At 43.5% G+C, this 25,886-nt stretch overlaps 1 protein-coding gene across 1 annotated transcript in view; it reads left to right on the top strand.

Annotated features, from left to right (window-relative positions):
- The window catches only part of THSD7B (thrombospondin type 1 domain containing 7B), a 713,545-nt gene that overhangs the window by 344,081 nt on the left and 343,578 nt on the right, over positions 1 to 25,886 (top strand). Inside the window, exons 9-11 of the mRNA XM_060257141.1 lie at positions 13,148 to 13,263; positions 18,444 to 18,576; positions 21,960 to 22,063. Of these exons, the coding sequence (XP_060113124.1) occupies positions 13,148 to 13,263; positions 18,444 to 18,576; positions 21,960 to 22,063 (353 nt within the window). The remainder of the gene's footprint in view (positions 1 to 13,147; positions 13,264 to 18,443; positions 18,577 to 21,959; positions 22,064 to 25,886) is intronic.

Here is a 25,886-nt window from a genome sequence, read left to right on the forward strand (position 1 = left end):
TAAGGTCAAAGGTGTCCTGCTTGAGGAATGGGAACTGAAACAAACTGGGAGAGTCCCAGTGCTGCCATGGACAGCACTAAGTGTCATGAGCCCTGATGAGGAGGAAGGGTTAACAGACCTGGAAGAGTTGCCAGCCAGTTCCTCAGCTGAACAAACAGCAGCTGACCCATCAATCACTCTCCAGGCACCAGTGTTAGCTGTTGACAATCAATCCTCCTCCAAGCTCTCCTCCTCCCATCTCAAAAGTTCAAAGCAGGATCAGGAAAGAACTTTCAGAGCAAAGACATGAGGTACGCCGATGCTTCAGATCTCTCAGCCCTGAGTTCTAGCACAGTCACTGCCACCCAGGGAGCAGGCTGATTGAGACTCCAATATAGCTCCCACCCAGGACCTGGTAACCTTGTGGAAGCAACAAGCCTATTCTCTAGCTTGCATCCACGCTCCTTCCTGATCCTGACCTGCTTGATTTCCTTGGCACCCTGACCTTTTGGCTTTTGGACATTGACTTCTAATTCCGGTTTGTGATTCTGCATTGGTGACTTGGCTCCTGCTTGACTTCCTGGACTTTGACCTTGGACTGGCTTTGGACTCCTGCCTGCCTGCACCCTGAGAACGTAACACTAGGTTCTTGGCCTGAGAGGAGGTAGCATCCTTAGCATGGACAGTGAAGTCTTCCTAGACAAGGGCCTTAGCCAGGATTTAAAATTTGGTCCAGCACACAGGATTTTTTGTTGGGGGGCAGGGGGCTGCCCAGTTTGGTGGCCCCAGCTGGGCTCTCAGCACTGGAAAGCAAGGAGGAATGACTTCAAGACCCAACAAACAGTCATCCTGAGAGGCCCCAGCCCTGCACCAAGATGCACCATGCAAGGGAGGGCACTCTGCAGGGGCCCAGAGGCTCCAGAGGGAGAGGGGAGAGACAGAGAAGCAGCGGGGTGGGCTGGCAGGAGAGTGCTGCTAAGCACAAGCTCAGGTCTCAGCAAGCAGCCTTCTGGCACCTCTGTGGGCCCAGCTGTGCTGCCAAATTGCAGCCCCAGCCCAGGAGGGGAAGCCCCGCCCTCCCTCCCAGCTGATTGACACAGAGTAGTGCCAATGCTGGCAAACACAAGAAGCGAGTGCGGGAAAAGCGACCATGTGCTCCTGCTGAAGCCGGCTTTGTGTTCTGCAGCAGAACTTCTGGCTTTTAACTGACGCTGAGCCTTGCACTGTAGGGAAGGCAGAATATAAATCAAATAAAGAAAGAAATAAGAAAGCAGTGGCAGTGGTGCACGTGAGAAGCAGCAGCACTGGCTGTAAGTGGTGGGGCCAGCTGATATCTGTAGGGGTGAGGATGAACGAGCCTGCCACCACTGGGGCCCCACCACAGTGGGCCTCCCCCATCAGACCCTATTGACCCAAATCTGGGACCACTAAGTGTCTGGAAAAAAGCACAATGATGCATCTAACCCATTAAATAAAAGCACCACACTAAACAATCCCTTGACCCCCACATGAACCCTCCCCAATTTTTAACAGATTCTATCAACAAACACCTAATAAATTAATCCCTAAAAATTTAGATTCATCAATTTATACCAACCAATTAATTAATTAGAAAAGCCTATTGATTAGTAATCAAGACAATTTAAGAAAAATCTAGAACATAACATCAACAACAACAATAATAATAATACCCCAACTCCACCCTCCCTCTAACTCTAGGCTCCCCACCCTAATGAATAATAACTAATACTCCACTAAATTGATCAATGAAAATATAGAATAAATACAACCCCAGTCAATTAATCAATTTAAAAATCAACCTATAAAATTAATCAGTATTGACACTTAACTCTAATTAACAGGAGTGACAATAAACAATAAAGGAGAAGATATATATCACGGCATGGGAATCAGTATTAATATTAGTAGTAATGGTAGACTTGAAAGCTTTCTCAGCCCCACCTACCTTACAGGGTGTCTGTTGTGAGGGAGGAAAGGTAAAGGAGATTGTAAGCTGCTCTGAGATTCAGAGTGAAGGGTGGGGTATAAATCTAATTTCTTTTTCTAAAAGCAGACCAGTGACCAAGTCCTGTAGTTGTAATACTTGGCCCAACATGCATGTACTTGGTTTATATTATAATAAAATATATTATTAATTGGGAGGGGGAGCCCATGATAACCACCATCCCAAATACTCTGTTCCACATATATTCAATATTTATTTTTTTTCCAAAAAGAATCTACCAGGCAATATCCCCCCCCCCCCCCCCGAATTCTGTCCCTGCCTCATAGTTATGATAATACCTGCTTCAGCTGAACGTGCATCTTTGGCCTGCCAGATCAGTTCTCATCTTCATCTTAGTTGCGAATGAACAAAACTGATTCTCCTTTATTCAGGGATTTCTGGCTCTTCCCTGTGGTTCAGTAAACCCTACTTGCCATTGCTGCTTGCCATTGAGGTGTCTCTAGTGCAGCTTAATATTTCAGAAGACTCCATTATCCCTTGGGGTGGCTAGGATGCATTAGTCAACATCTGTTTTTTGTTGTTGTTTATATTCCTTCTATTCCCCCAATGGGGGCTCAGAGCAGAGTACAGCAAATAGAAATAAAATCATAATAAAATCATAATAAAACCAATTACAACACTCATCAAAGTGCAGCAAGATGATTCAGCAAGATGATATGACAGCAAGGTGGCATAGCACAAAATACTACCGCAATACAGCATCACAGTACAGTAGCGCAGTAGAGCAGCAGAGCAGTAGGGGGGAGGGCAACCGATGGATAAATAGATGCCCGCTGCCTCATCAAAAGACAGCTCCGTTTTGCAGGCCCTACAAAAGGCCAGCAAGCCAGGTAGGGCCCAGATCTCCATAGGGAGCTGATTCCACCAGGTCGGGGCCAGGACCGAGAAAGTCCTGGCCCTGGTAGAGGCAAGACGGGCATCTCTTGGGCCGGGGACTATCAGAAGATCTTGGGAGGCTGAGCGAAGTGACCTCCAGGGCATATATGGGAGGAGACGGTCCCGTAGGTATGTTGGTCCCAGGCTGCATAAAGTCTTAGAAGTCAAAGCTAACACCTTGAAACGGATCCGGTACTCTACAGGCAGCCAGTGCAGGTCATGGAGCGCCGGCCGTATGCTCACCCGTACAGGTGATACAGTCAGCAGGTGAGCTGCTGCATTCTGCACCCGCTGCAGTTTCCAGATCAGTTTCAGGGGTAGGCCAGTGTAGAGCGAGTTACAGTAATCCAGCCTGGAAGTCACCATTGCATGGGTCACTGTAGCCAGGTTTTGGGGGGATAGGTATGGTGCTAGCTGCCTGATTTGCCGTAGATGGAAAAAGGCAGACCCAGCAGCCACTGTGATCTGGGCCTCCATCGAGAGGGAGGCATCCAGAATCACCCCCAGACCTGTTGGGCTGGTACCAGAACGGCACCGCCCAGGGCTGGGAGCTGAATGCACGAACCCACCTCCCCTCGACTCAGGTATAGGACCTCCGCTTTAGATTTAACTTCAGTCGACTCTGCTGTAGCCATTCTGCCATGGCTTCTAACGCCTCCGACAGCTGTTCACAGGCAGAAGACGGTCTGCTGTCCATTAACAGATAGAGCTGGATGTCATCAGCATACTGGTGACAACCCAGTCAAAAACCTCGGGCAATCTGGGCAAGGGGGCGCATATAGTTGTTAAATAATATGGGCGAGAGAATGGCTCCCTGCAGCACTCCACATATAAGTGGGTGCCGCAGGGAGGTCTGCTTGCCAAGCATCACCCTTTGTCTCCATCTCTGGAGGAAGGAGGAAAACCATTGCAAGGCAACGGCAAGGCGGTGGGTCAATAGGTTGTAGTTGACCTTGTCAAATGCTGCTGATAGGTCAAGAAGAATCAGCAGCGCTGACCTGCCTTGGTCCAGATGCCTTCTTAGATCATCTGGGAGGGCAACTAATACCATTTCCGTCCCGTGGCTTGGGCGGAAACCGGACTGGAATGGGTCCAGGGCGGATGTTTCATCCAGGAAAACCTGCAGCTGCTCTGCTATCGCTTTCTCAACCACCTTTTCCAGGAACAGCAGGTTCAAAACTGGGCAGTAGTTAGCTAGTACTCTAGGGTCTAGCAAAGGTTTTTTCAGAAGCAGCCGAATTACAGGGGAGGAACGGTGGCTCAGTGGTAGAGCATCTGCTTGGGAAGCAGAAGGTCCCAGGTTCAATCCCTGGCATCTCCAAAAAAGGGTCCAGGCAAATAGGTGTGAAAATCCTCAGCTTGAGACCCTGGAGAGCCGCTGCCAGTCTGAGAAGACAATACTGACTTTGATGGACCAGGGGTCTGATTCAGTATAAGGCAGCTTCATATGTTCATATGTACAGCCTCTTTGAACATCTCTGGGAATGTCCCACTTGTCAGGGACAGGTTAACAATATCACCCAGAGAGCCCCTGATATCATCCTGGCAAGCCTTCACCAGGGGTCCAGGAGGCAGATGATAGGCTTCACCGCAGCCAGGATCCTGTCTACATCCTCCAATGTGAGTCGACTGAAGCGGTCCCCATCAACAGCCAAGGGGCTTCCAGTTCTCCTACTTTATCAACCGTGGCTGGGAGGTCCTGATGGAGAGTCAAGATTTTATCTACAAAATACGTCGCAAAAGCCTCAGAGCCAATATCCAATTTCCTATCTTCTTGGTTGCTCGATAGCAAAGTTGTCAGAGACCAAATCACTCTAAATAATTGAGCTGGGCGCGACTTTGCAGACTGTATGGAGGCCACATAGAAGTTTTTCTTAGCGGACTTCATAGCCTTCTCATAGACTTTCATAAGCGTTCTATGAGAGGTTCTGGACTCTTCATCATGAGTACGCCACCACATTCGCGCTAACTGTCTAAGCTGTCGTTTCATCCTTAGCAGGTCCAAGGAGTACCAGGGAGCTGTTTTGGTACAGCAGCGAAGAGGGTGCTGGGGGGGCAATGTTGTCGTTGGCAGTGGAGAGTCGAGAGTGCCAGTCCTCCACAAGCTCATCTAACGACCCACCAGGGGGCATCGGATCTCGCAGGGCCTCTTGAAACCGCTCTGGGTCCATTTGGCTCCTTGGGCGAGTGTAAATCCGCTCGCCGCCTAAATAGTGTGGAAGTTGTAGGTCCAGCCTGACTTTCAAGGCATAGAGGCCTGACTGGGACAGCATTTGCTGCCATCAGATCCACTGATATCCCTGCTCTGAAAATCAGGTCCAGCATGTGTCCGGCCCAGTGTGTGGGAACCGATATAAATGGATTGAGTCCCAGTGTCTCCCTGGATGACACTAGGTCCTGCGCCTGCGAGGACACTGTGTCATCAACATGGGCATTGAAACAACATCTGTATGTTGTTTGAACATATGAACATATGAAGCTGCCTTATACTGAATCAGACCCTTGGTCCATCAAAGATGGAGATGCCAGAGATTGAACCTGGGACCTTCTGCTTACCAAGCAGATGCTCTACCACTGAGCCACCGTCCCTCCCCTAATGGTGTAATATTTTGAAGAACTGTGGGGAACCCATGGAACTGTAAGCACGGAAGTGATCTTGAAAGCAAGGGGAACCATGATGACAATGCTCCACTGCAAACAAGTATATGCAAACAAGTGCTATTCTTTAATGGGGATCTTACAGCAGAAACTTCAGATAGCACTGATTCTTGCATGCTGATTTTGCATGTTGAAGATGGACTTTGCAGGAAAACGCTCTTGTCCTTCATCCTTCTGTAAGCTCTCAGCTCTTGATCTTTCTTAACCCACGTAGATCTTACGCTGCTTGAGGCCTATGGTATGTGAACAGGGATTGCTAGAAATTAATTACAATAATGAGCAGAATAATGGTTTGTGACTGGACCTGCTTATTATATCACATTTGACTAGTTATGAAAATTTAAACATCGAATCCTTCCTTAAAAGCTGCCATGGCGATGCTCAACTGCAGGGTAACTTCAAAAATAAGAGTTATGCATCTGCATAAATATTCAATTTATGTTACTGGACTGAATTTATGAAATGAGGATTTTTCTTCCTGTTACTTTGAAGGAGGTGAAAGCTAAATTCATTTTCTATTTTACAGACTTTCAAGTGGGTAGAAAAATGAGTAGAACCAACAAATAAGTTTCTATAGGTTTACGTTCCAAAGAAATAATGGAAACCCCAAAAATGCATTGTGCACTGATAATTCCTCCAAGAACAATATAGGTACTTATTAGAAGGTCACATTTATCTTTTTTCACTTGGATTGATTTTTAATACTTTTTTGTTTGATAATATTCATATATTACACATGAATAACTACTGAAGAAATGACTCCTGCTGTTTCATTGATACTGAGACCCTGCTGTGCTTTAAAGGCTCAATTCTGAGCCGTGCCTGCAGTGGTGTGGCCTGCCCCCACATGACTAGGAAGTGCTAGTTTATTCCATAAGGGCATAATTTATGCAGTGGTCATTTGCAGTGTTTTCTGTCCGTAACCTGGGTAGCGTCTATAGCAACTGCACCATGGTGGTCAGTGAAGGTGTTGTGTGGAGGCAGAGCCACTATGATAGAGCTGCCAGAACCAATTGGGCCATGTGGCGCAGGGGAGGAGTCCAGCATTCATCTTAACCAGGGAACAGAAAGGGGCAAGCCACAGGAGCTGCAGGAGGTGCGCTTGTTTCCAGGAGCACACCTTCCACTTGCTTAAAGGGGCCAACTCCTGTCAGCAGATCTAGGCACCTGATAGTGGGGAAGGAGTTTGAGTGTTCTGTTGCTGAGGGCACTCCCGCACCTCCCCTACCAGTAGTGGAGTAGGAGAGGGGGCCACTGTGGTGGCCTCAGATGTGGGGGCATGCAGCCCCACCTGCAGATCCCCATTTTCCCTCCATGATAGAGCAGAGGTGGTCTTGGACTGGAATGACTGCCGTTTCACTCTGGATGCTGTCATTCCTGTTCCAGAACAATCAGTGCCCTGAGACTGTCCATCCAAACCCATTCAGCATTCATCACGACTCCCATGTGTAGTGATGCAGTTGTGATGTATTGCGATGGAAAGCATACAAGTCATGTATCATCCCTGCATGCCGGTATGTCCAATAGCTAATCCCCAAGCCCCACCCTTCTCCAAAAATATTGAGTCTGGATGCTACACTGGCTCCCCACCACCACTGACTCCAGGGACCTCCATGGTCCCCTTCCTCTGTAGTGTTACCTCCAGAGATGTCTTCCCCCTGGGTGACAGAAGCCCCTTTCCCTTTGTGGAGTAAACAGGCAGTAATGAATCTCATTTGTGCACCTTATTTATTGGTGATCCTCCCCCAAAGCCAATTATTGGTGATCCCCCCCAAAGTGGCTTACATCACTCCCCTCTCCTCTGTTTCATGCTCACAACAAACCTGTGAGGTTGATTAGGCTGAGGGTGTGCATCTGGCCCAAAGTCACCTACCGAGCTTCCATGGAGCAAGTGGGGAATGGAATCTGGGGCTGGGTGCTGACCGACATTTTGAGCCAGCAGAGGGACAGGATGTGGGCAGACCATAAAAGCTCCACAAACACACATGGCCACCTCCCATTTCACTCCGGCCTCAACCCATCTGAGCGCTGTTACAGTTATGCCACAAGCTATGGCAAGGTGTGAACATTCCTTTTCCTTCCTTCCTGGGACCATGGGGAGGAGGATAGGATCCCTCCATGGCATGTTTCTATGTGGGATGGCATTGCAGGTGGAACTTGGAATCCAAGATGAGAATTGGAGCTGCAGTATGAGTAGGCTGTGGGAGGAGATGGGACTTGCCTGACCCATGCATCTCCCTGTTGAATCTCCACCTGCAAGAATGTAAAGGATGTGTCGTCCTGAGGCACATGATGGCACCTGACCTGTGTGGGGTTTTTTTGTCTGCACCTGGAAGTCATGGTGACCTCTGGTGACTGACCCTTACTGGGGACCTGAAGGATATTCAGAGAGGTGGCTGACATTGCTTAGCTTTCAAGATCTGACAAGATTGGGTATCCAGTTCAGGGTACCTGTCCTGTGTTGAAGTGCTCCCAGACTGCTGGCAATCCATCCACAGAGGCACCTGCAGTTGCTGCCCAAGGCTGTGATTCCACAAGGCAATGAGTTCAAGGGTTGTATGGCTAGCTGGTTCATCACATACAGTGGAGCAGCTACCAGACCCCACCAACACCACAAACATGCCCTATCCTCTTGTCAAGGGTGAGAAACAGGCACATGATAGAGCAATTTCCCCCCAGTTCTCCCTGAAAACTTTTCCTGGGGTCTTTTCCCATGGCATGTCAAAAGCCATGGTGCTTCAAGGCTGTGGCTTGCTGCTCCTGCATGAACATAATGCTGAGCTTGTGTGCAGGAGATGCTGTTGTGGCACCCAGCCTCCAGCTTGGCAAGGGGAGCCAGCTCATGTCAGTGCATTGCTGCCCCTGTGGCTCAGTCCTCCAAAGATAGAATACATGTTAGGGAGAGGCCAGCCACAGAGTTTGCTCTCCTTGCTGGGCATCAGCACCAAGTGCTTGTCTGTAGTGCCACGTGCCCTGACTGTGTTTGTCCCACCACCAAAATGCCTTGCTGTCTGCATTACATCCACATGGCAGGGAGCTCTGAGACAGAATCCCATGCCTCACACCCAACTTCTGAGTTGTAAGGTGTCCTGGCAGAAATTTATCTGTAGGCTGAGGGGCTCATGATTGAGTTCCAGTTTGGGGGCTTTATCGTTCCGGGGAGGGAGGTGATTTGCTGAGCCTGCAGTCAGCATCCTGAGCGCCTCTGAGCCGAATGGGCAAGGCAGCTGCTGCTGGGGATGACTTGATTTACAAGTTCAATGGGCGCCTGTGGGCTACACCATTTTTGTTGTGGTTGTTGGTGTAACTTTCAGCCTCTGGCAGTGGACCTTCTCAGGCTGACAGGACTAACTTTGGCCATGCCGCCAAAACTGCTCACAAGCATGCCTGTGCAGGAGCCTATGCCTCAGTTGCAGCTGCCTCACTCTGGCACCAGTGCCTACAAACAAGAGTGCAGTGCATAAGTGACCTTTACAAGGGTGTATCTTGCACATTTTTGGACGCAGAGCTCAGTTGACTTCCCGAGCACTTTCACCCCTCCCCTTAGAATCGCTATGTATAGTGCTGATTGGTGGGATGTTTTCTTTCAGTAGTGGATGTTTCATCAGCATTCTATCTTCATGGAAATTAAGACATTGAAAAGTTAATTCTTTCTTACTGTCCCATCGTAAAACAGCTGATGGCATTCATTATTATTAACGCTAACATAAATGGTGAGAAGCTTGGGTGTAATCCTGGATGTCTCACTTTCAATGGAGTCTTAAGTCACAAATGTTGTCAGATTTGTTTTTTTACCATCAGGCAACTGATTCCTTACCTCTCCCCTTGCGACCAAGGTACAGTCATCCAGGCAATGGTAATCTCTGGGCTGGACTACTGTAACTCGCTCTGTGCAGGGCTGCCCTTGAGGTTGATCTGGAAACTTCAGCTGATTCAAAATGTGGCTGCGTGTGTCCTTACTGGGACGCTCATAAGAGCATACATACAACCAGTGCTCTGTCACCTGCATTGGCTTCCAGTTGAGTACCAAATCTAGTTCAAGATTTTGACATTAACTTTTGAAGCCCTTTGTCGATCTGGGACCAAAATATCAGCAGGACTGTCTCTCCCAATATGTCCCTCAAAGAGCCTTCTGCTCGGCAGACCAACAGCTGCTGGGGATCCCTGGCCCCAAAGACATCTGTCTAGCCTTGACCAGAGCCAGAGCCACACTCTCACATATGAGATCAGGGGCCTGCAGGATCTGCTTCAGTTCTGCAGGGCCTGTAAAGTGGAGATGTTCTGCCAAGCTTTGGGTTGAAAAAACAATAATATGGGATCATAGTTCATAACAGAGAAAATACAGACATCCAAACACTGTGATATGCTGGCTAACATATTAGTAAAAGCTTTATCAAATGTACTTTTATCACAAATCTTACAAAGCTATTTGCCACATTAGAAGGAAGTACAATATTACTAAAAAGTCCATCCAATGAGCACCCAGTTTAGGCTCATTTCGTCAAATTCTTTCTCAATTATATTCCTGTACACATCAAGGTTATCAGCCTCCTGTTGTATTTCAGTGTACGTATTTGGAGCAAATCAATCCTTAACTTCTTCTTAAAACAGATGCAAAAGCCTTCTGGATTTGACTGGTAAATGCCCTCTGCAATCTCTTTGTTTTATCAAAGATTTCAGGTTTTCGCGGCTGGTAACATCATTAGGGTTTGTAGAATCTTTCGGGCTCAAGTGCCGTGTTCTACTGGAGAAAGTTTTCCTTCCAGACGTTTCGTTCTCAGCTGCGGAGAACATCCTCAGTGGCGTTGCAGCCGGAGCAGGCGCTCTGACCTTCTTGGCTGCTGTGCATTGAGTGTCTCTTTGTTTCTTTCAAAATTATCATCCTGGAATAAACCATGGCAGTTATAACAAGATACAATACAAAGCTGAATGGGAGTAACTTTATACATTTTAATTTAGAACCTACCTTTCAGTACCACTTAGATGTTTAAATTTATATGGAGCTTAAGCCAGTCCTGAACCTAATCCGTTGCAAAAGCCTTTGGAGTTTAGGTGGCTCATGCTGAAAGGGAGGTTCTAAATTAAAATTTATAAATTGGTCCATAGTGGGCACATCTACCTGCAGAAACTTTTGGGAGCACTTCCAAACTGTTCCAAACTCCCATCTGATGTACTGTGATTGTTACTGTCATTGGAATGATGATTTAATTGATTGTTTTATCTTTTATTATAACCCACCCTGAGCCCTGAAGTGCAGGGGATAAAAGTCTAATAAATAAATAATTCATAATAAACAGCTTGCCCCCTGTCCATCCTTCACATAATTCAAATTAGGAACTGGTAACATGCGAATTTTATTCACATACTGTAGCTATATTGTAGATTGAGAGACTGGAAAGAAAGGTTTAAACCTAGCAATCAGAGATTATTGGGTGCAGAGATCTGGTAAAAGGTGAGCCCTCACAGCAGGTGGAAGGGTACAGCAAAAAGCCACAAATGAAAGTAATCTTGCAGAAGAATATGTCAAGACTTAAAAAAAAATAGAAGAGGACTTGGTCCCCACTTTGCATCATAAGTAACCCAACTGTATATGAGTTACTGGTTCTTCTCAATTCCCAAGCATGCAGTTCCTGATTAAGCACTCAGAGTTCCCCTTGTGCCTTCCTGGAGGGCAATGTTTAGGGAAACTCACATATTCCATGGATATCTCCAACATGCCAAATAATAATCCATGGTAATATTTCAGGCGGGGAAAATAATGCTGTGGTGGGCATGCCAGTCCAGTGTTTGGCTCTATTGCAGGGGTGGCCAACAGTAACTCTCCAGATGTTTTTGCCTACAACTCCCATCAGCCCCATTCATTGGCCATGCTGGCTGGGGCTGATGGGAGTTGTAGGCAAAACATCTGGAGAGTTACCATTGGCCACCCCTGCCTATTGGGAACTTTGGAGTTGGGACAAGGGGCAGATGTGACACTGTGCTATATACAGACATCACATCTGGACAGAACACTTGGATGTGACATCATCACATTGGCCAACGCTCTAGAGTTGCCAGTTTCTAAGGCATCAGTTGATTTCTGATATCACATCCAGGGTATTGCATGAATGTGACATTGACATTTAGTGTGACATCATTTCCATCTCCCACTGTTTCTCTTGCTGGCCCCAGAGGCCCCAAGCAGTGGGAGAATGCCTGTCCTAAGTGCCTGGAGGCACCCCTGTGTGGATGAAGACTGAAACCCCTTCTTTGCACTAGGGTTGCCACTTTCCCAGTGGCAACAGGAATTCTTCCACTTTTGCTGCCACCTTCCTGCTGCTTTTCTCTGGGCAGTGGGAGCAGAATAGAAGATGGAACAGCTGTATATATTATGGCATTTCTTCTGGCAAAGATCTGGAAGTGACATCACAACCACCCTGCAATGCTCTAGGAATTCCTCAAATATCTATAGTCTTTATTATAGAGAGTTTAAGAAATTCTTGACTGTCCTGAGGTGACTGTGATATCACTTCCAGGTTTTCTCTGTGTGATGTCACATCACCCACAATGCTGCTTTTTCAAAGGGTTGTGTCCGTTGAAAGTCCCCACTATTTAGGGGGCACTTTGCTGGCAAACCAACTTCACATGCATAGTGCTCCTGATTCTAATTGGGTGCTGCATGTTCAGGAACTTGGAACTCACAACTCATATGCTGCATCTAACACAGGGTGGGGGCTCAGACCTAACCTATGTACTCTGTAGTGTGTGACAAGGAGGCTCAAGGCCATGTTCTTCAAGGAAGGCATTCAGTTCTTGAACAGCTATGTTGGTGCTGCCAAAGTCAATGCTATTCTAGACAATGCAATGCTCAATGGAGTTGTACCCTTCTAAACCCACTGAAGTGTGTAGCTCTGCTTTGGACTGCACTGTAAAACTTCTTCAATAAGTGATTATTTCTGTTTGGTGTGCTCCGTTATTCCATACAAAGGATATGTCAGTTTTCTGGTTGATCTGTCTTGGAGTGCCTGGGGAACAGAAAGGAGAAAGAAAATAGAAATACCTACTACTTAATGAATAATAATGAAAATCAGATTTTTTTTTAAAATATGTGTTGTGACTACATTTCAACTATACATCATAAACCGTGTTATTAGTTGATGATAAAAGTGTCTTGCTTACTTTACATGTAGAAGAAAATGAATGACACTAACAATTCTATGACCGATCTGTACAACATACATTAGAAAAGTAACAAAATAATTAAGGTGTTGATATAATAATTTAATCAGCCTTGCTAGTAAACAAAAGAACTTCATCAGCTTTGCAAAATCCACAAAGTTAGTAGCTTGCTGCATTTTTACTTGCTCTCCTGCTCTCACTTGCCAGTGTGGGTGACGTTAACACTGGCAAGTACAATTTATGAGGCCTAATTTAATTGTATTTAATGCACGCAGGACTTGTTCATATACTTGTTCCCTTTTTCCCTTTATTTTGAAAATAAGTTAAACAGGAAATGTAGAGCTTTTTCATAGGGATCTTCCTTTTGTTACTTAGTTGAACATGACCCCCCCAATAATTTTTGTCCCTTTTAGGGACTCTCATGTGTTACATTTCCAATTGTGTTGATAGGTGCCCAGAATCCATCAAGCCGGAAACAGTCCGCCCATGTCAGCTCCTGTGCAAAAAAGATTGTGTGGTGACCCCTTTCAGTGAATGGACAAGCTGTCCTACCGCTTGCCAACACGGTAAGCTTCTGTAAATGGGAGTAAACAAGATTTGAAAATACCCTGTTCCTTTTCTACCTGCAACTGTAATTCTGCTCACTCAGCTTTTATTTCAGCACCAATAATAAATTGTTGAACTTTCAATGTTTCGTATCCGATATGTGCAGAAATTATGGATTTTTCCGTCAGACATTTTGATCCTGTGGATCAACTTTCATTACACCGATATTGACTTGTACTGCTACTACCAAAGTAGTGCATCAACTTTCATTACACTGATGTTGACTTGTACTGCTGCTACCAAAGTAGTGCATGCTGGGAAGAACTACATGGGTCTGCACTTACTGATTGCTATAGCATCCAGATCACCTTCTAATCTGTTAATATTACAAGATCATTAATTTGTAAGCAGGTAGTTTTTAAGTTCTTTACAAAATTAGTTAAGAACATAAGTCTCTGCATGCATATACACAATCTAAGAAAGGACACAGTACCAAAAAGAAATAGAGTGGCAAGCTCAAAAGGTAGGCAGACCTGGTCTGTTGTACAGACTGCAATTCCAGGATTCTCTTTGCTTAAGTTCTAACCTATGCATTTCCTATAGGATAAAACCTTAAATACACATGATTAACAAAACTGGAGTGCTGGTCTAAGCAGATCTACTCAGAATCTTACCAGGACTTATTCCCAAGAAAGTGTCTTTAGGATTGCACTACTAACATGCAAACTGTTGCCATAGTTTAAAAGTTTTCTGTGCCTCACCTGTTTGACATGGATACAGTGATCCATGGACTTTTGTGTTATGGAACAAGGATCTCAGAAAGCTTTCAAATGTTATTTGAGGGTGATTCTAAAGCATGTTTATGTTCACATCACAACACCATCTGTTACTACTTCTGCTGCTCCTACTGTAGATCTTATTTTTGCTTACTTACTTTAAATCAGGGTTTCATAATTCAATTTCAGTATTTGGATGGCAAAATTGACTTTGCTTTGACTGTTCAAACTAATCAGAGATCCCAAAATGAGCTCCTCAAGAGTATGTATAATTACTGCTAGACTCCTAACAATCCGGCATTGACACAGAAATGCAAATAAACCAGTGTCTCCATCTGTTAAGTACTTGCATGTATGTTGCAGTCTGTCTTATGCAGTGGTCTTCTGCAATAACACAACCCATAGCATTCATGTAGACAGCACAATTACAACTTTTTTCATGTTCACTATCCAGCAGGAAGCCTGGAAATTCTCATGAGATGAGATCCACCAGATAGCACAGACTAATACCTGGTCTCACATTAAAGGTCTGGGTTTCAGTAGCTCAATTTTTATTATTACCATAGGTCAAGCTTAAAAACTGGTTTTTAAGCCAGCTGAAAGTTGGGTCAGTTTAACATTATCTAAGTGTGACTGTTTGGTTAGATAGTATTATGAGGAAAGTATGGTTGATATATTGAAAAAGATCCAAATAATATCATTTAAATTAGTTGTGGTATGAAGTTGTTCTCACTACTTCATTTTTTAAAATGAAAATTATTCATTGCCCAGTCTTTCAAAATGCTCAGTGATTCTGTAGGAAAGGGTGTGGAGTATGATGGTACTTTTTGTGCTGAATATCAAATAAATGCTAGCCACCCAAGATGGTTCTCATAGACTTATCATTTCCTAGAAAAAAGTAGTTTACACAGACTAGTGAAACAAAAGCAGATTTTTAGAAAGGGGGGGGGGGTTGTTTACCATGATTTGGAAAAATCAGTGAGCGCTCAATAGAATTATTTTTTTCCTTCGAAACTAAAAAACAGCAGCTATACCATTGTAATTAAAATGCAGTTTCTTACTAGATAAGCTTTCCCCCAGTATGGTTCTTACATGTGCTTTATGCAGAGTTCTCCACTGATATTTATAATGGCAAATTCTGTATCTAATTAACTCTCTGCATGGAAGTTATATTTGTTCAGATCTTTGCTCTCATATTTTCTATCCCTTCAACAATTCCTTTCGGTGAACTGCAATACTGAACTCAGTTGCTGGTAGATTTCCTAGGTCCTTTAAAAACAATGGATAGTATTTTAATTAGATGTTTATTTTGTATACTTTCAACAAATAGTGTTTGAATAAATGGAATAAATTAACTAGTAAATTGCTTTGTTTATTGGATAATCCTGTACATTAAAAACACTCGGAATTAATTATTTAACTTCTTTGGCAGAGTTATTATTTTAATATGGTTCTAAATTAAAAGTGAGTTGCAGGGATTTTGTTGCTCACTGAATTTGTTATTGATATGGCTTGAGTGCAAGTTTTCTAATTTGTGCTGTACAGTTAAAAATGCAGTACACTTGGAAGTTTGGACAACACTGTGATATATATGTACAAAGGGTTTATATAATAACAACAGTAAGTAGGTAAATACTTAAAGCTTCAGATAAAGAAGAACAACTATTACATGCCAGGTGTAAAATTAAATCTGTAGCAGCTTAATAGGATTTAAGCAAATAGCCCAGGGGAATTAATTATATACTGGCATTGAAACATATTTTGTCAGATAAAATATTTGGAAATAAGCTGGAAAATCTACATCCAGCTTTCCCACCTATTGGTTGCCCTTCAGTTAAATGTCATCAGTCAAACTTCCTGGCAAAGAATTATCCTACACCTTCAGTGTATTTAGATGACACTGAGGTTAAAGAAATAACATGATTATGGAAAGCATAAATTTAAAGCAGAGAGCAGAGATTTAAAGGGAAATATAATGAATGATCCATATTTTTTATCCCTTTCCATTTTACCAATCAAAGGCATAATTTGTTCTTGATGGAAATTACTGAGAAAAAGTACATAGTTTGCCTTTGAAATACAGACTGTGCAATCCTAAACAGAGTTAGGTGAACTGCTGCATTGCTATATACTGCAATTTCCATGTTATACATTACTGAACAATCTGAAAACTAGGGCAAGTGATATAATAGCAGACATAAGTAACAGAGAATGAGATGGAATTCACAGACATTTTTAACTAAACAACATGAGTGGATTTGTGCAATCAATAATAATTCAAAATTCAGCAAACATTTGAACATGATAGCAATGGATTATACAATTAATTATAATTCAGAATTCAGCAAACATTTGGATGTGGTAGCACCGGGTTGTGCCCAATAATCTGCTAGTGGAAGTTGTTAGATGTGGATTTTCCCAGTTCTCCTTCCACTGACAGTCTCATTTGATTCCTGGGAACTTTGGGAGTGGAGCCAGGAGCAAGGCTGTGCAGGCACCAGTGAACTCCGAAGGGAATTCTGGCCATCACATTTAAAGGGACTGTGCACCTTTTAAAAGTCTTCCTTCCACAATGGCCCCCAAATGGTGGAACCAACTACCAGAGGAGGTGCGAGCCCTGCGAGACCTAAATCAATTTCGCAGGGCTTGCAAAACCACCCTCTGTCAACTCGCATTTAAGATGGCACCCGGAGATGACACCTAGCCATCCTATACACATTCTGAACTGTGGCACTTTAATATAATTTATATTTGATAAATTTTAATTGTTAATTAACTTAATCTGAATTGTATCTAACTATTTTAATTGTTTTTAATGTATTGATGGATTTTATTGATGGTGTAAACCATGTCATGTGAGCTGCCCTGAGCCCGCTTCGGCAGGGGAGGGCGGGATATAAGAATAAATTTATTATTATTATTATTCCTTCCATTGGAAATAATGAATGATAGGGGCACCTTCTTTTGGGGCTCATAGAATTGAACTCTCTGGACCAGTCTTTTCATGGGGGGGGGGGGTTGAAGGAGAGGCACCAGATGCTATGCTGAAAATTTGGTGCCTCTACCTCAAAAAACAGTCCCCCCCGAGCCCCAGAAACATAGATTCATTATCCATTATACTCTATGGGAACCGATCCCCATGGGGTATAATGGAATGCCCAGTGGCTATTTCCTCTCCACCCCCCACATTTTCTGATGACCCTGAAGTGGGGGGGGGGTCTCCAAAGCAGAGGATCCTGTGTCCCCAACTGGGGATTGGCAACCCTATCCCGGAAAGATTAAGTGATGGGAATATATTGGTAAGAAGTCTTGCAGATCAGGAAATTCCAGTGAGGAAGGAATCATACACAATTATCCTTCCTCTCCCTTCCACAAACGGAATTCTGCAAAAAACAAAACATACTTGAAAGACCTCTGGAGTAAGCATGATTGAATTTTGGGTTTTGTCTGCTAATAAGTGCAAGAATGTTAATTGCCTACATTTGGTTGAAAAGGAGATGCTATCATTTGATTATCAGAAAAATATAAGCTGATAAATGGTTAATTCTTTCAAATGAAGATGATGTTTTAAAGTAAGTGAAAATACAAATTAAGAATATGTATTAATTTGTTTTGTTTAGTCTAGTGGGTTTATTTGCATTTGGTTATTGTGAGTTGCTTTGGGGAGAAAAGCAAGATAAAATATTAAAATAAAAATAATGCTCAGTCTTTGTTTCTGCTAGTGAAGAAATAATGTTATATATTACTGGTGAGATGATAAAGGTCTTAAGAGATGGACACATTAAAAGCAAATAACCATCTGGATCTGAATGTCATGCACCTGAAAGGTTATAGAACTCAGAATTGAAGATCTGCTAATCAGTTTGTGTAATGTCTCTAAAACTGTCCTCCAGACTGGTGTACTGGAAAGAAGCAAACATTATCTCCATTTTTAAATAAGGGTCTGGAGGGGATCCAGGAAATTGCCTGCCATTTTGCCCAACTTTTTTCCAAATAAATTAGTAGAAACTGTTCCTAAAGATAGCAGAATCATTGAGCATGCAGCTTGCTCAGGGAAAAACAGCAAGACTTCTGCAAAAAGAGTTCTTGCCTCACCAGTCTTTTGGGTTAGTTCTGTGCTGCGCCATCTACCTACCAACATGCACAAAGAATTGAATCCTGTCATTTCCCCCTGAATATACACATGGATTGTTTGTTTTTTTTTCTGAGAAAAGCTATGGGATCGGAAACTATATACATCTCTCTCCTTTTGTCCCATTCACATTAATCATACCCATGTGTTAACCATGAGGAGTCCAAATAAATGTATGTTTTACTTTGATTATATCAACTTAGTGGCTTCTTCAGTGAAAGGCAAGATGCCTAATGCATGGAATCAACTGTCCCTTGTAGAAATACATTCTGCTGCATCTTTTAAAAACCAGGTAATGCTACTACAACGAAACAGTCTCGCTATAGGATTATCATTCAGGATGCTGACAACGGAGGACAGGAATGCCCGGACACCTTGTTTGAGGAAAGAGAATGTGAAGACATCCCTGTTTGTCCTGTTTACAGGTAATTTAAACAATCAAAAGAACAAGGTATTTAAGGTTTGAAATACTCTAATATGTATTCAGCCACACAGTTTGAAATCCTAAGTGCCTAAGGGGGAGAGGGCAGTGACTTCTGCTAATTTCCCACTTCCACAGCAGCCCATTGAGCCCTTTGATATGTTGTTCCTGTGCATCACTGTGGTTCATAAGGTCGGCTATAAGGTGCTGTTATCAACACAATGAGATTTCTAGGTCTTCCACCCAGGGAGGGATGGTTGTTGTTGTTGTGTTGTGTGTTGCAGCTGCAGTGGTGAAAAAGGCAAACTCTATGTTAGGAATTATTAGGAAAGGGATTGAGAATAAAGCGGCCAATATTGTAATGCCCCTGTATAGATTAATGGTGCAGCCTCTTTTGGAATACTTTGCAGAACTCTGGTCACCATATCTTAAAAAGGACGTTAAAGAGCTGGAAAAGTACAGAGAAGGGCAACCAAGAAGGATAGGGGGTTGGAGCACCTTCCCGATGAGGAAAGACTGAAGAGCCTGGGACTTTCCAGTTTAGAAAAGAGATTATTGAGGAAGGACACAACAGAGGTTTTTTTCCACCCTTTCTCAAAAGACTAGAACTTGAGGGTATCCAGTGAAACTAATGGGTTCCGAATGGACAGAAAGAAATGCTGTCCATTTTTAATCACTCTTTACACTGAGAGTGATTAAAATGTGGAATTCACTGCCAGAGGATGTAGTAGAAGGCCACAGGAATAAACAGCTTTAAAAGGGTATTAGATAGATCAGGGGTGGCCAACGGTAGCTCTTCAGATGCTTTTTGCCTATAACTCCCTCAGCCCCAGCCATTGGTTATACTGGCTGGGGCTGATGGGAGTTGTAGGCAAAAAACATCTGGAGAGCTACCACTGGCCACCCCTGAGATAGATTCATGGAGGATAAGTCTGTTAACGGCTCCTAGCCATGGTGACTGAGAGAAACCTCCACTTTCAAAGGCACTATGCTTCTGAATCCCAGAGCCAGGAGGCAACATCAGGGGAAGGATTTGGCCTCTATGCAATGCTGTTGGTTCTCCAGAGGAATTGGTTGCCCACTGTGTGAGACAGGAGGCTGGACTAGATGGACAAATGATCTGATCCAGCAGGGCTCTTATTATGTCCTTATGTTCCACCATCGCTATGACCCAGCAACCATTAAAATACTGGTGCTTTGCAATATCTTTTAGTGGTTGGGGCTGTTAGGTGTGTTTCAAAGCCCCACCTGCTTGGTTGCAAGCCTTTGATCAGCTACCCAGCTGCTGTGAGAGCTCTTTCAGCCTCACCCACCTCACAGGGTGTCTGTTGTGGGGAAAGAAGATATAGGAGATTGTAAGTCGCTCTGGGTCTCTGATTCAGAAAGAAGGGCAGGGTATAAATCTGCAGTCTTCTTCTACCCATTTCTTTCTTTTTTTGCTGCTTTTTGGGGAAACCCTGTTGTTGGTACACATGGATGCCTTTCTTTGTGAATATGGAGCAGCAGGACAGCAAGTTGAGCTTCTTCTTGTTCAGCAACAGAAATAATTCCAACGTAGCTCTTACCCTTGGCTTGTTCCTCATTATAATATACTTCCTGGTATTTGGCTTGTTTTTCCTATCCCTAGATCTCTAAGTCCACCACTTACATTCCTGATCTGGACACTGTAGAGAGTCTAACTTTAACTTCCCCTCTTCATATCATATCATTCTGATGTCATATGACTTGTTATTCCACACTTGCAATTTAATAGGAGTTTAAAGAAGACCCTGGGTTTGGAAAGGCTGAAGATAATTGTCTTAGTACTGCTGTGCTTAGAGCTGACTCTCTTCCCTTCACAACAGAGTTGTGATGTAGCATTTATAAGACAAAGAGTAAGGGTAGGACAAGGTTTTATCCTGTCATTCATTTGAGTTGTATGAGTCCCAGGGCTGGAAAAGACATGAATGTTTCTATGTTTCTCAGTCTGGAAAGGAGGCAATATGATTACTATCTTTTAGTATTTGAAAGGTAGTTACTTAGAGAAGGGCAGGGAACTGCTTCTGTTGGCAGCAGAGGATAGGATTTGCAGTAATGAGTTTAAATTATAGATGGAAAGGTGCCAGCTGGATATTAGGGATTTTTTCCCACACCTAGAGTAATTTAGCAGTGAAATTGGCTGCTTAGGGTGGTGGTGAGCTCCTCCTCACTGGCAATCTTTAAGCAGTGTCTGGACAAACACTGGTCAGGGATGCTCTAGGCTGATCCTGCATTGAGCAGGGGGGTGGACTAGATGGCCTGTATGGCCCCTTCCAACTGTATGATTCTCTGTAAAAAGGAAGTGAGACAAAGCGCTTCATTGCTGGTTCTTGACGAGCACAAACATTTGGTTCAGCTGTTTGTCCTGTGTGCACTGCGCCAGTAAGAGAACTGTAAGATCAGGCTGCCAGTTGACTGAAAATATTAAATACATTTTTCTACAGCAGGAACATCTCTCTATTAGTAAATGTAATACAATACAAGTAAATTATATATACAGGGCTTTTTTGTAGCAGGGACTCCTTTGCATATTAGGCCACACACCCCTGATGTAGCCAATCCTCCAAGAGCTTACAGGGCTCTTAGCACAGGGCCTACTGTAAGCTCCAGGAGGATTGGCGTGTGGCTTAATATGCAAAGGAGTTCCTGCTACAAAAAAGGGGCCCTGGCTATATATGTAATTAAGGAAAATAAGATTTCAGAATTTATATCATTACTTTGGTGAACCCAATTAGTCAGCTTAAGCTGTGCATCCTGCATGTTTAGAAAGAACTTTCCGAACATGTTAGTTTTAATATGTGGTTCTCAGATTTTGCTCATGTCCTGTCCTATTCTCAGATAGGAAATAACACTTTAAAAACAAAAGATGCACTATTACAATTATACACATGCAAGTCTATAGCTTTATTGTAACAAATGTTATGGTGGAGTGCAAATAAATGGCATTGCACTAGCATTCGTAGTCTGTAAATTTTTACCTAAATGAATAAAACAAAGGAATAAAATGGCTGAGATACTTCTATATTGATGTGAAGGTATTTAACAAAAGTTGTGTGCATAGCTGCATTGCTAGGTAAACTAAAATATTGATCAAAATACAACCCGTTAAGCACAATATATTCATTTCAATCAATCTGTATCAATTTACTATTACATTCTGTTGCCCTTGTACATTATCCACATTCCCTTACATTTCTTGTCAGCATTTTATTGTAGCATGGCTACAATATGTAGAGAGATGGAATGCTGGCACTTGATTGGACAAATTGCATCAAAAATAGTGACAATTAAGATGAATGTTTCATTTTAAAGGATTATTTTTAAAGATCAGCTCATGGCATTGTAACTTTTCTTCTGTTACTATTCCAGCTGGAAGATACATAAATGGAATCAGTGTGTACTGGTGCCAGATTCCATAAAACAGGGTATGCTAGGAGTCAATGAGCCATGTGGTCATGGTTTGCAGTCAAGAGGTAAGAACGAACAGGTGACTTTCCATTATAAGACATTGATTTCCTGAATTTCTTCATTATCTAGTTTCATTTTGTGGCCTCCATCTAGTCTTTGGATTCTTGAAAGTTGTTCATATGATGGTGTCTTATAAACCAAGTATGTTTGTATCTTACTCTCTGTAACTGGGTGAAAAAAAATTTTTGCATCTATTCCTAGCTGAAAAGTACAAGGTGTTCTTCATATATTATCACAATTGCTGAGTACAAAAGAAACAATCTCCTCTTGAACCACAATATTTTGAATTATTTCTTTTGTACCAAAGTACCAAAAACAGCACAATCAAATATGTTTAACTGTTTATCAAAGTTGGAGTGACAGCATATTTCCATAGTAATTCTAACATATTTCTGCAGAATTGTTATGACTGATTTTCTCACCTTATTTTCCTCTTTTTTGTTATTGATTTGTGTATATAAGATTTTGTGTTATTTCATTGATTTCTTCTTTGTTTATGACAGTGTGTCATTATGGACCCCTGCATAATAACTATATTCACAGAAGATGGTGCCCCCAAAGTTTTAACCCCCCTGGTCCAACCCTTTTGGAAGTTGGGGGTTCTATGGGGGAGAGGCACCAGAAGCAGCCCTGCAGATTTGGTGCCTCTCACTCAACTCCCCCCCCCCCCACCCCATCACTTTCCACAGTGTAATTACAGTGGGGAAAAGTGACTGATTGCTTTGTTCTCATCATAGGGGAAAAGGGCCCTCTTTGGGTGCCCCTAGAATTGGACCCCCTGACCCAATCATTTTGAAACTTGGCGGTTTTGTGGGGGAGAGGCTCCTGCAGTAGTCCTGCAAATGTGGAGTCTCTACCTCAAACCCCCTCCCCCCAGCCACAATTCATTATATCCTGTTTTGCCATTAATTTCAATGGCCCATACAGTATAATGATGAGATGGAGGCACCCCCTTTGGGTGCCCCTAGAATTGGACCCCCTGGTCCACGCTTTCTGAAACCTGGGAGTTCTGTGGGGAAGGCTCCTACAGCTGCCCTGCAAATTTGGAGCCTCTACCTCAAACCCCCTCCCCACCAATGGCCCATAGGATATAGTGGAGCCATTTATATGGGAATAGCTGAATATCTCCCAAGTTAGATTTGGCTATGGAATCTACTATTAGAAGATAATTGGCCAAACTGAATTTTAAAGCTCCAAATACCCAAGAATCTGAATTTCCCCCCAAAAAATTTGTACACCCCTACTAGAGAGGAAAGGGGCTAGCTTTCTGACCTGGTGAAGTTGAAAAAATGTCACTCTGGGAACACATGCAACCTGGACCTCCATAATAACAAGGAGTCCAGGAGCACACCCAAGCTGTTGACGGTTGGTGCTGGTATCTGAGGCATGCTGTTAAGGGCTGGGAGTTGACACCCCAACCTCAGGTTGCCCTACCCCCCAGCCACAGGACCTCCATCTTGAATGGATTTTGCTTCAACATACTCTGCTTCAACCTGTCAAGCATGCAGTTTCAATGACTAGTCAGGTTTGATACAAAACTACATTTATTGATAGACCGATACTTTCGGTGTAACAGATTCTTGAGAGTAATGCTAAAGATACATTGATACAATACTTTTAAGGCATACTTCAAAAGGATTCCAAAAGGTGGGGACGAGGGATGCACTCTCACACATAAACTATCATAAATGTCTACATTCTCATGGCGTTATCAGGACTCCATCCTTGCTTTCCCCATATGTGCTGCACTCCCTAAGAGGAATGTATGGGAAGGTACTGATTACTCTTTCTCAAGTTAGTTTCGTTTCTCTCTACTTCTACTTTGCAAGCAATAAAGTGAGAAGGGGGAGGGGGGAAGAATAACAGAGTTAACAGACCTTGGTCCTCCATGACATTTCACAGGCCGGCTTTATGGAGGACCCTAAAACAGTCAATTACCAGTGGAATTCTACCATGCTTGACATACTTCCCCCCTTAACATCAACTTCGGGGTTTTGGGGGGAATGCTTTATAAAACTTGTTTACCAAATCAGGGGCTAAGACATTTTGTTCTGCTACCCATTCATTTTGGCTGGTAGGGAAATACTTCCACTTTATCAGATAATACAACACTCCAAGTTTCACTTTAGCATCTAATTTTTTTTCTACTTCATGATGACTCTGATTCCCAATCTGGATAGGTTGTGGAGCTGGTGGTTGATGGTGCCAAGGAGTACCACCCGGTCTCTTCGCAAAAGACTGCAATGAAAGACAGGGTGTATTTTACTAAACATCTTGGGTAACTCCAATTCTACTGTCACTTTATTGATTACCCTTTTGATTTTGAATGGACCCAGAAACCTATAAGCCAACTTCTTGGAAGGCTGATTCAGCGGAAGGTTTTTTGTTGACACAAACACAGAATCACCCACTTTGAAATCCCACACGGGCACATGGGATTTTTCATATTGTTTTTTATAAGCTTCCTTGGCCAGTTCTAGATTCTCTTGGACCCCCTTCCAGCTGCCCTCCAATTTTCCCCCACCATTGCTCGAAAGAGGTGGGGTCCCGGGCTCGCTCTCCCCCCGGCAACAAGGGGACAGGCTTGCCTTCGTATCCATTTACAATCTGAAACGGAGACGCTTTGGTTGACCTATGCACACTGTTGTTGTAACCATATTCGGCAAACGGCAAGAGGTCCACCCAATTAGACTGTTGGTGGTTCACATAACACCGTAAATACTGTTCTAAAAGCGCATTCATCCGTTCCGTTTGTTCGTCCGTCTGTGGATGGTACGCTGAGCTCAACCCCTGTTCTATACCCATCAGTTTGCAAAAGTCCCGCCAGAAGTTGGCAACAAACTGTGGGCCTCTGTCACTAATGATCTTATCGGGGAATGAGTGGAGTTTCACAATATGGTGGAAAAATAGATAAGCTAGCCTCTTAGCGGATGGCAATTGTGCACAAGGAATGAAATGCACCTGTTTGGAAAAGGTGTCCACTACTACCAGAATTACGGTCTTCCCTTGCGAGACTGGTAGTTCGACTATAAAATCCATTGACACTATAGACCGAGGAGGTTTGGCTGTTTCTAGAGGCTTCAACAACCCAGGGGGCTTTCCCCCTCTTTTCTTAGCCATTAAGCAAATAGGACAGGAAGCCATGAACTCAGAAACGTCCTTTTTCATAGATGGCCACCAGAACTGCCTGTTAATTAGATGCAGTGTCTTCGTATACCCAAAATGCTCCGCCAACTTGTTGGAATGGCAAAATTGCAGGACCTCTGAGCAAAGGCTCTTAGGGACGTAGAGTTTGCCATCTTTATACCAGAACCCATCCTCTCCCTTTTGTGCTTCACCTGGGTGGTCTTCCCCTTCCTTTTCAGTCTCGGTGGCTAGTCATTCCCCCCCCACACACACTTCTCCGTCTGCAGATTCTGCCTTGCTTTGGACCGTGTGGTTATCATGGCAGCTACTTGAGAGGGGGAGATCAAGGAGTAGACTATTGTGCTATTGTGCTATTGTGGCTGTGGGAGGTGCGAAAGGGCATCTGCCAAGAAATTTTTTGTCCCGGGGATGTGCTTCAACATGAAATCGAATTTAGAGAAAAACCCGCCCACCTAATTTGCTTTTCAGTGAGTTTACGGCGGCCGGTGAGCGCCTCCAAATTTTTGTGATTGGTCCAAATTTCAAAGGGCAGTTTGGCACCTTCCAGCCAGGACCTTTATGTTTTTAAAGCATAGGTCACGGCAAAAGGTCTTTATCCCACACCGACCAATTTCTCTGCTCCTGGGGAAATTTCTTAGAAATATAGGCACATGGTTTCAGCCTCCACTCCTCGTCCCTTTG

The sequence above is a fragment of the Heteronotia binoei genome, chromosome 16, assembly GCF_032191835.1.
Source record: "Heteronotia binoei isolate CCM8104 ecotype False Entrance Well chromosome 16, APGP_CSIRO_Hbin_v1, whole genome shotgun sequence".
Lineage (NCBI taxonomy): Eukaryota > Metazoa > Chordata > Lepidosauria > Squamata > Gekkonidae > Heteronotia > Heteronotia binoei.